The 16,955-nt window shown below is 48.4% G+C and overlaps 1 protein-coding gene across 2 annotated transcripts in view; it reads left to right on the top strand.

The window, feature by feature from the left end:
- LOC137421662 (uncharacterized) overlaps window positions 1-16,955 on the top strand; it is a 102,569-nt gene that overhangs the window by 64,850 nt on the left and 20,764 nt on the right. For both annotated transcript variants that reach the window (XM_078787148.1, XM_068107943.2), the window contains exons 6-8: window positions 1,218-1,450; window positions 5,311-5,466; window positions 16,299-16,387. In XM_078787148.1, the coding sequence (XP_078643274.1) occupies window positions 1,218-1,450; window positions 5,311-5,466; window positions 16,299-16,387 (478 nt within the window). The remainder of the gene's footprint in view (window positions 1-1,217; window positions 1,451-5,310; window positions 5,467-16,298; window positions 16,388-16,955) is intronic.

Raw genomic sequence — 16,955 nt, 5'->3', positions numbered from 1 at the left:
GGTGGGTATTCCTGGGACCCCTGGGAGTAAAATAGGCTATATTGTTTTTCCAATTTTCCAGTTTTTCCAAACACGACAGAATAACATTTACCGATATGAACAGTGATGTGGCTTTTGTTGAAATTCTACAAATACTGTTTATTCTATGTACCACGAGAGAGTAGATCGACTCCCGATGAACTCTTCCTATATAAACGTGCGGCTCCGAAGTAACATGGCAACGTGTGCAAAGCAACTGAGAAACAGGTGTAGCGGCCGCTTCAGTGTTACAGATTCGGCGCGCACTCTTCACACATAAACGTGCGACTGAGAAAGATGTGTAGCGGCTGCTTCCGTTTTGTAGAATTAAATCTTTTTTCAAAATGGGCGCCATGTACTGTTTAGATTTTGATGATTTGGGTGTGATATGATTCCATGGATGTTTATATGAATCGTTTGAAATAAAAAATCCTTCAATTTCTGATATTTTGCCTTTTCATTAGGGCCTCCCAATTGAAGCCCCACCCATAGGGCGGGTGACGTTGCTCGTATATATAATCCAAACAAGGCCCTTCTGAGCTGATAAATGCATAATGGCGTTAAATGCCACGAGCGCATGCATCCGCTTCACTTCCTACCCGGATATAGCTTCAGCAACGCCCACTCCAGTATATGTTAAAGACCGAGGATTTAAGGTCACAAGTGAAGGATCATGGAGTCGTCGACTGTAAGGTGGGGTGAATTCATTGATATGGCCGAAAGAAGTCATGGTCTAGATATCCCATCCTCGTCGCCATGTTAGGTATCTCGACAGACTACGAATGATTGTAGCACACGTTTATTGACTCTGCAGATACAGGCCTGATTCACCTCAGCACCATCCGAGCTGAGCCGTAACTTCCAGAAACGTAAATAAACCTGCGGTCACGGTGTCCGGATAAAACGGGGAATATTTGCACCTTCATACATGACATCGACCATGATTTCGCCCTTGTTAGAGCTCATCAGGACACCTTCTTAGAACTCATTGACGATTCTTTACTCCGGCTCATCAGGACAGCATTCCGCAAAATAAACCCTATCCCTCTTTTCCCAAACCCTTCGATAGTCTGTAAACTTATTGCCCTTTGCCATTTAGCTCTTCTACGATTGATGCTATGTCGGTGTAGAATATTTATATCGTGCAAATGAGCATGACAATATAGAATACCGCGTATTAACTATAAACTTTTTGACAGTGTGTACATGGTACGATACCGGGAGCAATGGCGTGGTGGAGCGTGGTTATACCGTACAGCTCCATCTCCTCGCATACTGGTATCGTACTTGCGCCCGAGCACCATGTATGAGTTTTCCTCACGTGTGGCTGAGGGTGAGAAGAGTGGAGCGTGGTGTGAATCCATAGTACACAGAACTCCAAGACTTCCTGGAGAAGAAGGGGAAAGAGAAGAAAGAACAACAGTCCTGCCATGTAAGTTTGTCTTTACACTATCTTACCAAGAGCCATTATTTCATTGACAATGCCAACTTGTGTACTCATCAGAGCCTGGACCTTTGTGGTAACCTGATATTGTAGGTACCTCCAACACCTGATACTGTTTTTTTAAAATAGGTTGGAGGTGGTAATTTATATTATTTCGCATTTACCCTAGTTACCTCCGTCACCTCACCGAGTGCTGTTCTAGTTAGTTCAGATTTCGTGTTGTCAAGCCTCTACATGGCACTGGAATACTTTGGCATCAGATTTGAACAATGTGAACCTGGATTTTTTGAGGTCCGAGAATCTCCATTTCCTACACCAAACCACGTGATGCCTTGCATTCACCACACTGACGAAAGGTTTGTTTGCAGTTGCTCTTTTATGGTATTCCCGAGAATGAATGCACGGTTTGATGAACCATCGTGATATTCCGATTATCAAGGAGGGAACTCGGTAGAGCGCGTGCCTCTGCCAGGCTGAACGGTTTACGTTTTGTACCCCACTGATAGGCCGGATCTTTATTCCGATCTTAACCAAAATCTGATTGGCTGGTTGTTGTCACCTACCCAACTCATCCACCAAGTATTAATCACAACCCATCCACAACTTTTTGATATATTGTGGTGTATATCGTTTTTGGCCTCAACTCACAATGGAGAACAATTACTTAAGAAGTTCTTGTATCCAGTTCCGTATCCGGATCTTCATGAAAATCTAATCAATTCATCCTTGGCACAAACCAAAGCTGTCCAGCAAGTTCTGTCTGCATCCGTCCATAGCTTTTTCAGATATCCTGCTCACAGAGGAATAAACAGATACAGACAGGGGTGAAAACATAAAATTTGTCCATTTCCGGTGGCGGAGGTAAAATAAATACACGAAACGAGATTTTCATCTCCCTACAACTTCTGGCACATCATTTCCACCCATGATTGTGGATTAGGAAAGTTTTGTGTGCAAAATACAAAGTTCACCTGCTCAATCGAGGGAGTCATCATCCATGTACACGTCACCACCAGCTTGGAGCAGATTCCCCCTCTGTCTTCCTCACCGCTCGCCTTCCCAATTTCAGGGTTATGTCGGTCTGCATCAGTCAAAATGCCTCCGAAGATCCCATATTAATCATCCCATGCACTCCATTTTCGCTCCCAGGAGCAGAAGCAAGCTAAGTTGATAATTCCGTTTATGGTCCACACCTGCACGCGCGTGGTTCAAGGTAAGTTTCAAAGCATCTCCAAAGGAGAACAGCAGAAGGCTTAAACTGGGAATTTTGCAATTATGCACATGGTGAGAGAAATCAGTGCAATAAATATGAGGTGGGAAATTGCACACTTCTGATGAGAACACAAAGGGAGTGTGAATTAAAATCTCCAGGGGTTTATCTGAATGATGTTGTTTGTGCTCATCAGACTGGGAAATTAGCCTTTACATGCTGCTTTTAGTGCAAGAATGGATAAAATGATGTGGAAGCACAAACAGCATCTCAAGCTGTGGATTACAGTGGGATAGTGCTAATATCAAGATAGAATGGTGCAACAGTGTTGATTAATTACTTATGGGAAATATGTGTTCTCAAGGTTTGTCAATTCCATTAAAATCAACATTCTGGGGATAATAAACCCATTGCCGAGCTTAATTTCACTTATTACCTCAATCCTGAAGGTGGACAGAGGTTATATGTATACATCCTGTGTGTGTATTTGTGAGCAGGTTTTCTCAAAAAGTTAAGGACGGATTTGGACGAAATTTGGCAGAGAGGTAGGGTATGTGACAAGGATGATTTGATTTGGTTTTGGTGAAGATTTGGATCTGGATCCTATGAATTTTAAGTGATTCTTCTCCAATGGGAGATGAGACCAAAAACTATATATAGCACGATATCTCAAAAAGTTGTGGACGGGTTATGACAAAACAAGGTGGACGAGTTGGGTAGGTGACAAGAACAAGGTGATTAGACCTTGGTTAAGATCAGGATCCAGGTCAGCTCTATCAGGGGGATAGAAAATGTAAACTGTTCAGCCTGGTGGAGGTATGCGCTCTACCGAGTGCAGCTCTCGTTATTAAATATCTAGTGTGTCTGTCTCTCAAGGGCCTCAAGTCCTCAATGGATATTAAATATCCATTATAAAACTTTTATTGCAAGATATTTAAGTTGCTGATGTTGCATGGAATATAGTCACGTGAAAAAGTAAGTACACCCCATGTAAAGTTTTGACTTTTTCAACATATTTCAACATACAGCTATTTGATCTTCATTTCAACAACATTGATAGGTAAAGGTGATATAATATAACAAATATCATGAAACATTTACATTTTGTAGTCCATTGTATAATTTAAATAAACATAAATGTCAACCCGATGGTCACTCTGGCTGAGCTCCAGAGATCCTGCGTGGAGATGGGAGAAACTTCCAGAAGGACAACCATCACTGCAACACTCCACCGATCTGGGCTTTATGGCAGAGTGGCCAGACAGAAGCCAAACAGTTCAATCTTCGTTTCATCAGACCACAGAATCTTGTTTCTCACAATCTGAGAGTCCTTTAGGTGCTTTTTTTGCAAACTCCAAGCGGGCTTTCAGGTGTCTTTCACTGAGGAGAGGCTTCCGTCTGGCCACTCTGCCATAAAGCCCAGATCGGTGGAGTGTTGCAGTGATGGTTGTCCTTCTGGAAGTTTCTCCCATCTCCACACAGGATCTCAGCCAGAGTGACCATCGGGTTCTTGGTCACCTCTCTTACCAAGGCCCTTCTCCCCCGATTGCTCAGTTTGGCCGGGCGGCCAGCTCTAGGAAGAGTCCTGGTTGTTCCAAACTTCTTCCATTTAAGAATTATGGAGGCCACTGTGCTCTTGGGAACCTTCAATGCAGCAGAATTTTTTTGTAGGCTTCCCCAGATCTGTGCCTCGACACAATCCTGCCCCTGAGCTCTGCAGGCAGTTCCTTCAACCTCATGGCTTTGTTTTTGCCCTGATATGCATTGTCAGCTGTGAGACCTTATATAGACAGGTGTGTGCCTTTCCAAATCATGTCCAATCAATTGAATGTACCACAGGTGGACTCCAATCAAGGTGTAGAAACATCTCAAAGATGATCAAGAGAAATGGGAGGCACCTGAGCTAAATTTCAAGTGTCATAGCAAAGGGTCTGAATACTTATGTCAATGTGATATTTCAGTTTTTTCTTTTTAATAAATTTGCAAAACTTTCTAAAATCCTGTTTTCTCTTTGTCATTATGGGGTATTGAATGTAGATTGATGAGGGAAAAAATGAATTTAAACAATTTCAGCATAAGGCTGCAACATAACAAAATGTGAAAAAAGTGAAGGGGTCTGAATACTTTCTGAATGCACTTTATATATATATATATATATATTTCTTTGTATTTATTTCTTTTCTTGACATAACTGGATTGGGCAGTGCCAATTTTTTTTTTACGAGGAAGAAGAATACATTTGGATCACAAAGAACAATCATGTCAGTCTGAAAACTACAGGGATAATTTGAAGAGATGCAAATACAAAACAGCAAGGTGCAGTTGCTTTGTCAGACATTGATTGCTGCAGGAAACATGTTCAGCATTTGTAGTTTTACTTTCACAACAGACAGGGCTTGGGCAGGATAGCCGCAATCAAATTCAGTCAATCTTTCTGAAGTATTGCAAGAAAGATACTAAGTCTGCTCTAGTTTTTATTTAGTGTTGATCGTACGCCATAAACATAAACGAAGAGCTTGCCAGATTATTCAAAAGGAGTAGATTCTGTGACACATTCATAGGATGTATAAAAACAAGTAGGCTTATATTAATGAATAAGATGCACCAGCAGATCGATTACTCATGGAAATGTTTGCAGTGTCTCCTCCATTATACACCATTCAGTCTCCTCCACCCACTGAGCCTGACTCGATGACTGAACTAGTGCAATCTCCCGAGGAACCAGGAAGTGGAGACCTGGCGCCCGACATGCATGCTGACGAGCTCAATGTGATCGTGGAGGAATTGGATGAAGGTCAGATAAACACTCAATAAAAGTAAAACTTGAAGGAGTGCCGACACAATGTCCCATTTTGGCTCTTGTTTACCATTTTGTTGTCCCACAGGCCCAGACTTCACACCCTTTTGATGCTCCATAATTGATAAGACAGATAGCAATTGTGAATAGAGAAAATGCATTGAAAGAACATGTTCAACTGTTTAAAAAAAGAAACGATGAAACCAGATCTTTTCCAAGAATCAAAGCTCTTTGAGTTTGTGAAGGCAAATGTTAGTTTGTTAATCTTTTGACACAGATGCAATATTGGTAAAGCATGCTTGGAATTTGCATAATATTTACCCCCGCCAGGGAGTAATGCATTCGATCGTATCCGTGTGTGTGCAAATTTTCACCATAGGAGGTACTCGGTCTGTAGAATATTTTTATGGTAATTATGACGTCACAGGTGACGTGGTTCGGCCACCATATTGTTTTTGAGTGAAAAACACTAAAATCCAATTTTCTCCAAAACGCCTGAACAGATCGAGGCCAAACTTTGCAGGCAGAATCGCATACCCACGACGAACAAAAAAGTCAGTGAGCATGACGTCATGCATCACATGGTTTCAGAGTTATGACGTTTTTAAGCACAAACATTTAAAACCTAGCTCCTCCCTCATTTGTGATCCAATCGAGGGGAAACTTCACAGATCTGTTCAGCATATCAGTCTACTAACATGTCCTTTTTGAATTTGTGATAGGGCACGTGGTTTGGCAGACATCGTTAATTAAACGCAAATAATAAAAACATTTATATCTCTTGAACCACTTCATTGATCGCCGTGAAACTTCATACTGTAGTAGAAGTCATGAGGAGTAACAAGTGTGCAAAATTTGAAAATCATTGGATGTACGGTCTGGAAGCTGGAAGTTGTTATTGCGTGAAGAAGAAGAAGAGTGTACGACTGTGGACGATTAATTATTTATCACATGTACAGACTTGCAGGCATCGTTTGACACAATCTCCCGGGTTAATTTGAACCTCAAATAAAATTATAATTCCAGATTTGTCAATGGCTGAGGTATATTAACAAAAGAATAAAACAGATTTGGCAAAATTCCAACTTTTAAAAAAAAGATCGCATATTCACCCAGGGTTGTGAGAGGCTGAAGAAGAAGAAACCTCGCATGGGCTTCCCAGACCAAATAAATAATTCTGGTTCTGGCTCTGCGATTTTCAGGTTTATTACTCCCGCCAGGGAGTAACGCATTCGATCGTGTCCGTCCGTGTGTGTGTGTGTTGGTATGTTCATGTGTTCGTGTGTTTGTGAACAAGATATCTGGAAAAGTTCTGAACGGATTTGGATGAAAGTTGGTGGGATGATTGCCCTTGGGATAAGGAAGAATTGATTAGTTTTTGGTGAAGCTCAGGGTATTATTCCGGATCCAGGAATTTTTTGGGGGAATTTTTTTGGGAAAGATTTTTTCTGCTTTACTGCATTAAAGCTTTTATTCTTATTCCGAAATGATGTTTTTCTCCTCCAATTCCGAGATGTATCAAAATAAATTATCTGACAGTTTTGGTGAAACTTTCTTTTTCATTTATTGTTTTTGGGAGAGGGGATGTTAAACAAAACGTATTATTCCAACTAAACCCACGGCGGGAGTATGCGCTCTACTGAGTGGCGTTCTAGTTACATATGAAGGGTGTGGGCCTGTTCACAACAGAAATATTCACATTATGTGACAATTTTTGCATGCAGGCGTAGACATGTCGGTTTGATGAAGCAAAAAACAGGGAGTTGGAAACAAGAACATGTGGAACCATCAAACAATTTTATTTCAGATAAGACCTGGTCATCATCATACTATAATACGCAATTCTATCTATGTGTGTGTGTTTTCTAATGGGGAATAAGATATGTTAATGATGATGTCATCGGTGCCTTCGTTATGATGTCATAATTCGACAAATACAACACTTATCCATCCGATCATTATTAAAGATTTTTCAGCGACTGTTGGTCTGATGGACACGAAATTTTCACCATAGGAATTTTCTCCTTTAGAATATTTTAATGACAATCATGACGTCATAGGTCATATGTTACAGGCGCCATCTTGAAAAAAACGAAAAACGTTGCACCTCCATATCTCCAAAACCGCTCTATGGAAAAAATTGAAACGTGGCTCATTGTAAAGAACTCCATTTGGGGAATAGGTGTTGTTAACGATGACGTCATTGGTGCCATAATTATGACGTCATAATTCGACAGGGACAACGCTTCGTCTGATCAGTTTGAAATTTATTGAGCGTGATCTATGCAACAATTACATTGGAGAATATAAATTTGTGATGTCATCGCTGCCGTGGTCTGGCAGCCATATTGGATCAAAAAAAAAAAAAGAAACGTTCAAAAACAGAAGAGTTGGCTCGCACCAAGTTGACTGCGCAGGGTAAGTATTCTATGAATACCATTTAGTTTTATAACTGTGATACATTCGGTCGTTACTCATCCAATTTCAATCAAATTTGACAGGTGGATTAAGAGTCACATAATGGGGGTTGTAGCGCCTGCATCTGCCACCTTCCCTAAGGGGGGTTTCCATCTTGGGCGAAATCCGTGTTAAGGTGTATATCCGTGTTAAGATAGCTAATCATAGCATTTTACCAAGTCCGCTTATAATAACAAAAGTAACTGGAACAGCACTCAGTAGGGAGTGTACCTCCACAAGGCTGAACAGTTTATGTTTTGCATCCCATTATTTAAGTAATTCTCGTATCCGAATCCATGTTCAGATCTTCACCAAAATCGATTTGTCCTTGTCACACACATAACCTCCACTCCAAGTTTCGTCCAAATCCGTCAACAACTTTTTGAGATATCTTGTTCACAAACAGACAAACAAACAAACAGACAAACAACTAGAACGGCACTGGGTAGAGAGCATACCTCCGCGAGGTGAACAGTTTACGTTTTGTATCCCAGAGTAGACCAGAAAAATCACAATACAGAATCACATTTAATCAAAATCATCCATCCACAACTTTTTGAGATATCCTGCTATACACAGTTTTTGTCCCTATCTCCCAATGGTGAAGAAACACTTTTAAAATTCTAGTAGCCGAATCCGAATCTTCACCAAAATCTAATCATTTCGTCCTTGTCGCATATGTTACATTTCTGCCACATTTTGTCCAAATCCGTCCACAACTTTTTGAGATATCCTGATATATGTTGGTTTTAGCCCCATCTCTCAATGGTGAAGAATCACTTAGGAAATTAAATAATTCTCATATCGGAATCCATATTCAGATCTTCACCAAAATTGAATGGAATCGTCCTTGTCAGACACGCAACCGGTCCACCAAGTTTCATCCAAATCCGTCGACAACGTTTTGAGATATCCTGCTATGTATCGTTTTTGGTCCGATCTCTTAATGGTGAGGAATCACTTTAAAAAAATTTAGTAGCCGGATCCGAATCCGGATCTTCACCAAAATCGAATCGTTTCTTCTTTGTGACATACGCTACATCTCTGCCAAATTTCATCCGAATCCGTCCACAACTTTTTGAGATATCTTGTTCACAGGCAAACAAACAGACAGACAGACAGACAGGGGTGAAAACACAACGTCCATCTACCTTCGGTGGTGGAGGTAACAACAACACGAATGATGATAATAGCATAAGATGAATGTGATGATAATAGCATAAGATGAACTTTTCCCCGGGATAGCCACCACTGTTGCAATCGACGGCACAACAATAAACCATGATGTGATAGTGATTTTACAAGTACGACGTGAAATTCTGTGTAACAGTAGACATTGTACAGAGCACAGCATCATTGGTTTTGCTTGTCAGTGATGACGTCACACGCTGGTAACTATCACCAGCTGCCGTGCAGATAATCCTGGGCCAGTGGCGGCATAAGTAGCTGAATCATACTAAAATACGCCATTTGTGTCTGTCCGTCTGTCTGATGAATTTTTGACGCCAATACATTCCGTCCTTGCTTATCCAATCTCAACCAAACTTGACAGGATGACCAAGGGTTACATAATGAAGGTTGTAGCGCATTCATCTGCCCACCCTCCCCATGGGGGTTTTCTCTCCCGAGCGGGGTTTTCCTGCCATTGCCCTCAATGGGGTTGCACGTTGAGGTGTATATAAATGTTAAATTAGCTTTATCGTGGCGTTTGGCCGAAAAAGAGGATTTATCGTGAAGTTTTTCCAAAGACGCTTTTAATAACAAAATTAATGATCATCGCATATTGTTAATGTTATTACAAAACAATATTAATACTGTGGCGGACACAAAAGCCCACTGGCGTGGTGACATCATTCCGCGCACCAAGTGGGCGGTGGCCACGCACCAGGGGTAGGCGTGGCCTCATGGTATACACCGGGCGCCCAGCCCGGGACAGTACAGTGTTACAGTGTAGTCTTACAATAAAGACGTTTATATGTTACCGCTTGTCCGCTTCCTCCTTGCTCACAAGCAGCGCGCGTAACGCCGCGCTTTACTGGTGACCCTCGACGTTGGATCTGCTGGAGCGATCCTTCCACACGCGACGCCATCACCATGGCCGACTTCGTCAAACTTCCGGAATTTTGGGAGGCTCAGGCCGAAGTCTGGTTCGTCCAGGCCGAAGCCCAATTTCAGCTTCGGCGCCTCACCGGCGATGACACGCGCTATTGCCACGTCGTCGCCTCCCTCGGGCCCGGCACGGCCGCTCGAGTTGTGTCCGTCCTTCGCCACCCACCGAACGGCCACAAGTACGAGGCACTCAAGCGGCTACTCCTAGCCACGTTCGGCCTTACGGACGACGCACGGGCCGACCGCCTCCTGGATCTCCCCGAGCTCGGTGAGACGCGCCCGTCGGTCCGAATGGACCATATGCTGTCACTGTTGGGCGACGAAGCCCCCGGTTCGCTATTCCGGGCGCTTTTCCGGCGCCAACTTCCAGCGCAGGTCCGCCTCGCGTTGGCCGGGACCGAGCTAACGGAACCCCGAGCATTGGCGGCCGAGGCGGACAGGTACTTCGCCGCTTCGGACATGCGGGCGAGCGTCGGCGTGGCCGTCACGGCCCTCGACGCTGATGTTCAGCAGCATGTTCCACAGCATCAGCTTCTACAGCACGCTGATGTTCAGCAGCATGCTGATACGCACCTCGTGAACGCCGCCACGCCCCGCCCACCGCCGCGGCGAAAACCGCCACCGCGGGGAAACCCGCCAACTCCACCGGCCTGGCGGAGCCAGCCGCGCTCCTCCAGCTCCACCACCTGGTGCTGGTTCCATGCCAAGTTCGGCCACGAAGCTCGGCGGTGTCATCCGCCGTGCTCCTTCAACGGGTCGGGAAACGCCCGGGCCGGCGCTCAATAGTGGCGATGAGCGCCGGCCATTCGAACAGCCTGCTGTTCATAACGGACACCTTCTCCAGGCGCCGTTACCTGTGCGACACGGGAGCGCAGGTGAGTGTCATTCCCGCCGGCACGTCAGACAAGCACGCCGCGGGTGGGGGCCCCGCGCTGCTTGCCGCGAACGGGACGCCCATCCGTACGTACGGAAAACGCTGCCTCTCTCTGCGGTTTGGAGGGCAGGTTTTCCGATGGACGTTCGTCACCGCCGACGTGCCCATGGCACTGCTTGGCGCGGACTTCCTGTGCGCTAATGGGCTCCTGGTCGACGTCAAGCGCAGACGGCTTGTCCAGGCCGAGACATTCAGCTCGCTCGCTTGTGCGTTGCCCAGCTCAACGAGCGGCTTGCCAAGCGGCTTGCCGAACGATTCGGTTCCGGCCACGTTGGTCTGTACGCTTCCGGCAGCGGACGCATTCACCCGCCTCCTCGCCGGCTTCCCGGCCCTCACGCGGCCCACCTTCTCGGCGGGGGCCGTCAAGCACGGGGTGGCCCATCACATCCCCACCGTCGGGCCACCGGTCTACGCCCGGGCACGCCGCCTCGAGCCGACGAAGCTGGCGGTGGCAAAAGCGGAGTTCGCTACCCTGGAGCGACTCGGCATCGTTCGGCGCTCAGAGAGCGCTTGGGCGTCGCCGCTGCACATCGTGCCGAAGCCCGGCGGGGGATGGCGACCGTGCGGGGACTATCGCCGTCTCAATGACGCCACGACTCCCGACCGCTACCCCGTCCCCCACATTCAGGACTTTTCCGCCCATTTGGCGGGCAGGTCCTTCTTCTCGAAGGTGGACCTCATACGCGGCTACCATCAGGTCCCCGTCAGGCCGGAGGACGTCCCGAAGACGGCGGTCATCACGCCATTCGGACTCTTCGAGTTCTTGCGCATGCCCTTCGGTCTGAAGAATGCGGCTCAGGCGTTCCAGCGACTGATGGACAGCGTCCTGCGCGACTTGGATTTTGTCTACGTTTACCTGGACGATATCCTCGTCGCCAGCGCGTCCCGCGAAGAGCACCTACGCCACCTCCGCACGCTCTTCGAACGCCTGGGCCAGCATGGCCTGATTGTGAACCCCGCAAAGTGCCGGTTCGGCGCCGCCACAATCGATTTTCTGGGGCACCGTGTCACCAGGCACGGAGCCGTCCCCCTACCGGCCAAGGTGGAGGCGGTGAAGGGGTTTCCGCGCCCCCGCACGATCAGAGGGCTGCAGGAGTTCCTGGGCATGGTGAACTTTTACCATCGGTTCCTGCCCCGTATCGCCCAGCTCCTGCGCCCCCTGCACGAAGCTCTCCGAGGTAAGCCGGGCAAAGGCGACGTTACCTGGACCGAGCAGATGGACACGGCGTTCACGGGCGCGAAGCTCGCCTTGGCTAACGCCACCATGCTCGCGCACCCGGCGCCCGATGCACCGATCGCCCTCACCACCGATGCCTCGGACTACGCGGTGGGCGCAGTGCATGAGCAATGGGTGCGTGGAGCTTGGCAACCGCTGGCGTTCTTTAGCCGGCAGCTTCGCCCGCCCGAACGCCGTTACAGTACCTTCGACCGCGAGTTGCTCGGACTTCACTTGGCGGTCAGGCACTTCCGCCATCTGCTCGAGGGCCGGGCGTTCACTGCCTTCGTCGACCACAAGCCGCTGATCTTTGCGATGGGCAAAGTCACCGAGCCGTGGTCGGCCCGGCAGCAGCGTCACCTCTCGGCCGTGTCCGAGTACACGACGGACATCCAGCACGTCGCGGGGAAGGACAACCCGGTGGCGGATTGCCTTTCCCGGGCCGTCGCCCACGCAGTCCACCTCGGCATCGACTATGCCCGGATGGCAGCGGACCAGGCCGCTGACCCCGACGTCCAGGCCTTGCGGACCGCCGTCACGGGCCTCCGCGTCACCGAGGTGCCGTTTGACGGCGCGGGCGCGGCCCTCTTGTGCGACGTCTCCCTCGGGCGTCCTCGCCCCATCGTGCCCGCAGGCTGGCAGCGCCAGGTGTTTGATGCCATCCACGGCCTGTCCCACCCGGGCGCGAGGGCCTCCCAAAGGCTGATCGCCGACAAGTTCGTCTGGCATGGCCTCCGGAAGGCCGTCCGCGGCTGGGCCAGGACGTGCCTCGCGTGCCAGCACGCCAAGGTGCACCGGCACACCCAGGCCCCGTTGGCCCCGTTCACGGTGCCGGAACGCCGGTTTGACCACGTCCACGTGGACCTGGTGGGACCTCTGCCCCCCTCGCGGGGTTTCACCTACGTCCTCACCATGGTGGACCGCACCACCCGGTGGCCGGAGGCCGTGCCCTTGGCGTCGACAACGGCGGCCGATGTCGCGCAGGCTTTCATCGCCACCTGGGTCGCCCGGTTCGGCGCCCCCTCAGACATCTCATCCGACCGCGGCCCCCAGTTCACCTCGGAGCTCTGGGGGGGCGGTTGCGCAGGGGCTCGGGGTCCGGCTGCACCGAACCACGGCCTACCATCCCCAGGCTAACGGCCTGTGTGAGCGATTTCACCGCTCATTGAAGGCCGCGCTCCGGGCCACCCTCCGCGACGGCGGCTGGGTCGACAGGCTCCCCTGGGTCCTGCTGGGCCTCCGGACGGCGCCCAAGGAGGACCTGCGCGCATCCGCGGCGGAATTGGTCTTCGGGCAACCGCTGCGGGTGCCGGGCGAGTTCCTCCCCGACTCCACGGCACCATGGTCCGCGGCACAGCAGCGCTCCGCTCTACAAGAGACCGCCCAGAGGTTCGCCCCGGTGCCAACGGCATGCCACGGGCACCCACCGACGCACGTCGCCCCGGAGCTTCGCACGGCAGAGTACGTCTTCGTCCGCCACGATGCCCATCGGACACCACTGCGGCCCCCGTACGACGGGCCTTTCCGCGTGCTGGAGACCGGGGCGAAGCACTTCACCCTGGACATCGGCGGTACTCCTGACCGCGTTTCGGTAGACCGCCTCAAGCCGGCCCACCTCGATGTGGACCATCCACCGCCAGTGGCCCGACCCCCACGTCGGGGCCGCCCTCCTGCGGGCGGACCCCCGGCACCGCCCAGCCCCGCCGCCACGCCGCCCCCCGGTCCTGCACCCATCCCAGGGGCAGCCAGGGGCATCCCACCTGGCATCCCTGCACCCCGGACGCCGCCGATCGCCAGGGGGCGCTTCGGCCGGGTCATTCGTCTGCCCCGCAAACTGGCCCTCCAGGTGCGCGGGAATTCTGGGGGGGCGCGTGTGGCGGACACAAAAGCCCACTGGCGTGGTGACATCATTCCGCGCACCAAGTGGGCGGTGGCCACGCACCAGGGGTAGGCGTGGCCTCATGGTATACACCGGGCGCCCAGCCCGGGACAGTACAGTGTTACAGTGTAGTCTTACAATAAAGACGTTTATATGTTTCCGCTTGTCCGCTTCCTCCTTGCTCACAAGCAGCGCGCGTAACGCCGCGCTTTAATACTAATAATGTCCCACTTCCCCCAAGGCGTTTTTCCTGCAGTGATAACGTGTATAAATAGCTTATAGTTATAATGGCGTTTCCGTGGGAGCAACGGCTTTTACAGGAAGTAAAAATATTATAAACCACAAACACGTATGCTTAGCTCTTTAAACAGTCGCTAATGCTCTTTATAACACTAAATTAAGAAATTTGGAGGAATCCCGACATCCGTGAAGGAAGGTTTACTTACAGAACTGAGCGAAGATCTCCTGTACTCTATATAACCCACAAATGTTGTGTTCATAACATGGCCCTTTCTACCGCTACCGTGGCATTTTTCGTCGCGAACTTTTGAAACTTTCTCCTGCTGTTTCATACAAAAGGTTGTGCTCCTTTACCAAGCAGCTAGCTAGCACTTGTCAAGTCAGCCATTCCTTAACGGTTTTGAATGGAGTGCTTGCTCGAATGCTTAAACCACTTGTAACAGTAGACACACACCCAATGGCAATGTTCTTGAGACCCGACCATAGATCGACTGTAATCTATATACCCCAAAGAGGAATGACCCTTCCTCCCCTCCCGGAGTTTGCGGGTGTACTAGTAAAATAAACTCTACCACTCCCCCATGGGGAGATATGACGTTCACATGGCCTGCACATTTGCGATATAATATACTGTTCCGGTTTTGGGGTCGGTTGGGGTGAGTTTCATGACAGGGTTTCTCAGACCCGCTTCCCTGACCTTCGAACCTGAAGCTGACAAGCCACAGATAACGCCACAGCCAGACGGGTTGCTAAGCAATCGCGGACGCCGGTTGGTGCAGCTAGATCTAGTCGGGTCCCCATGCCCTGTGTCACGTTATCTTACCTGGTGACCTTGTCAGCTCAACTGGGGATCATGTTCTCAACATCACACCTGTCTACTTATTAGGTACGGCCGAGCGACACTGTAGGTGGGGCGTTGGCTATCTCGGACACCAAGTTAGTGGGGAACAACTTGCCGTCTATTTATTATGTACGTGCTATGCCAAACCAATGAAAGAAAAGACAACTGAGCAGGTTGGAAAACAATTTACCAATTGAAATTATGAAGCACGTATTTACAGGAACAATACAGGATGCAAATATGTACAAACACAAGAAATATGTATGTTATATGACTGTATATGTATGTAAGAAATATGTATGTATAAATATATATAAAGTATGTCAATATTTATGAACCCCGAATCAAAGTGGGCGTCACATGTGCTAGCATTAAGTGGTGGATTCGTTAAACATCCCACGGTGTCTTTTTGTGAAGACCAAGTGAGTAATCGCCGGCACCCTGGCTAAATTCCTGCCGGACTCCTGGGAAGGCAACGGCACACTAACAAGCATGACCCATGCCAAGAATCTTCATCGGCAGCGCCAAGGCTCTGCACAGAGTATATATAGTACATTGACGATGACGATGACGCTGCTAATAAAGCACTAATGCTACTTTCCTTCGTGTGAAAGATGTGTGCATGGATATTGGGAATAATTCCATTTCAAATTTGTATGTGCCGTCCCAACACCTGGTCAGTGCCGAATTGGGGGGGAATGCTGGGATCAGGTAATTGCAGTTATGATGGGCTCTTGTGTCTGAGGTTTATTGTATGGCCTTGTGTTTTGGACTGATTGAATCTCCTGTCCATGAAATCAAAGCAAAAATACAACATCAGAAATTTCATATATATCGGAGGCTGACCAAATGGTAATTGCTACAACACAGCTTCCGCAAAACCACAGGTAACCAAGAGGGGATACATAATCTTATCCACACATTATGACCTCACAGAAGAGGAAGGGGTGAGACAAACCACAACGTGGTAGAGGCAAATATAATGCCATAATTTTACCATGATTCCCAAAACCCCAAAAAGCTTTGTGACAAATCGGTAAATCCTTATGGAATTTCTTCCAACATACAATGTGATCTCACCTGAAATGAAAATATTTCTATGTGTCTACTAGTGTGAGCACAGGTTCTGACATTTGTACTTTTTGTCCCACAGAATCACAGGAAGAAAATAGAAACAAAGTTACTCGAAAAGCAACTTGGAAAAACAATCCATCACCCAGCTCCACATTTGCAGATTTATGGGTAATTTGTGAAACCTCCAATGCAGTAACTCTATTTCACCTCGATAGGAGGTGGCAGAATATCCTATAGGTATGCACACACTCGCCTCCGAGCTGTCCAGCGTGAGTTTCAGTGGCCGACCCAGCTATAAACTGTCACCCTGACGTTTCGTAGGCTGGGTGATTCATCAATGTGTGTGCCGTCCTCTGGATGGATGTTGAACTGGACGTGCTGTTTGCTGGCATTAGTTGGTGGGCATCAAATATCCCACGGTGTCTTTCCCGATCAGTAGCTGAGCCATAACCGGCCAAAGTATAAATTCCTGCTCTAACCTACATGAGCAACTGCGTTTTATGCTACCACGAGCAAATTATGCTACTCGCCGCCATGTGCAGCATACAAAAGAAGAAAAGTACATCTCATATTCCCCTTCTTTATCCACTTTAATTATGCCGGCATTGTGGGGATGTGGAGTTGGCAGGGTGGAGTGATTGTATCATACCCAAAATGGTCTATCATACCCAAAATCTTTCCGGAACCCGCTGGCAGACCAGACGTTCACCTGTGGTGAGAATTTGTAATTTGTTCA

The sequence above is a fragment of the Myxine glutinosa genome, chromosome 1 (assembly GCF_964187855.1).
Source record: "Myxine glutinosa chromosome 1, kmMyxGlut1.1, whole genome shotgun sequence".
Classification (NCBI taxonomy): Eukaryota; Metazoa; Chordata; class Myxini; order Myxiniformes; family Myxinidae; genus Myxine; species Myxine glutinosa.
The sequence above is the reverse complement of the archived record's forward strand: the minus strand, read 5'-3'. Positions and strand labels throughout refer to the sequence as shown.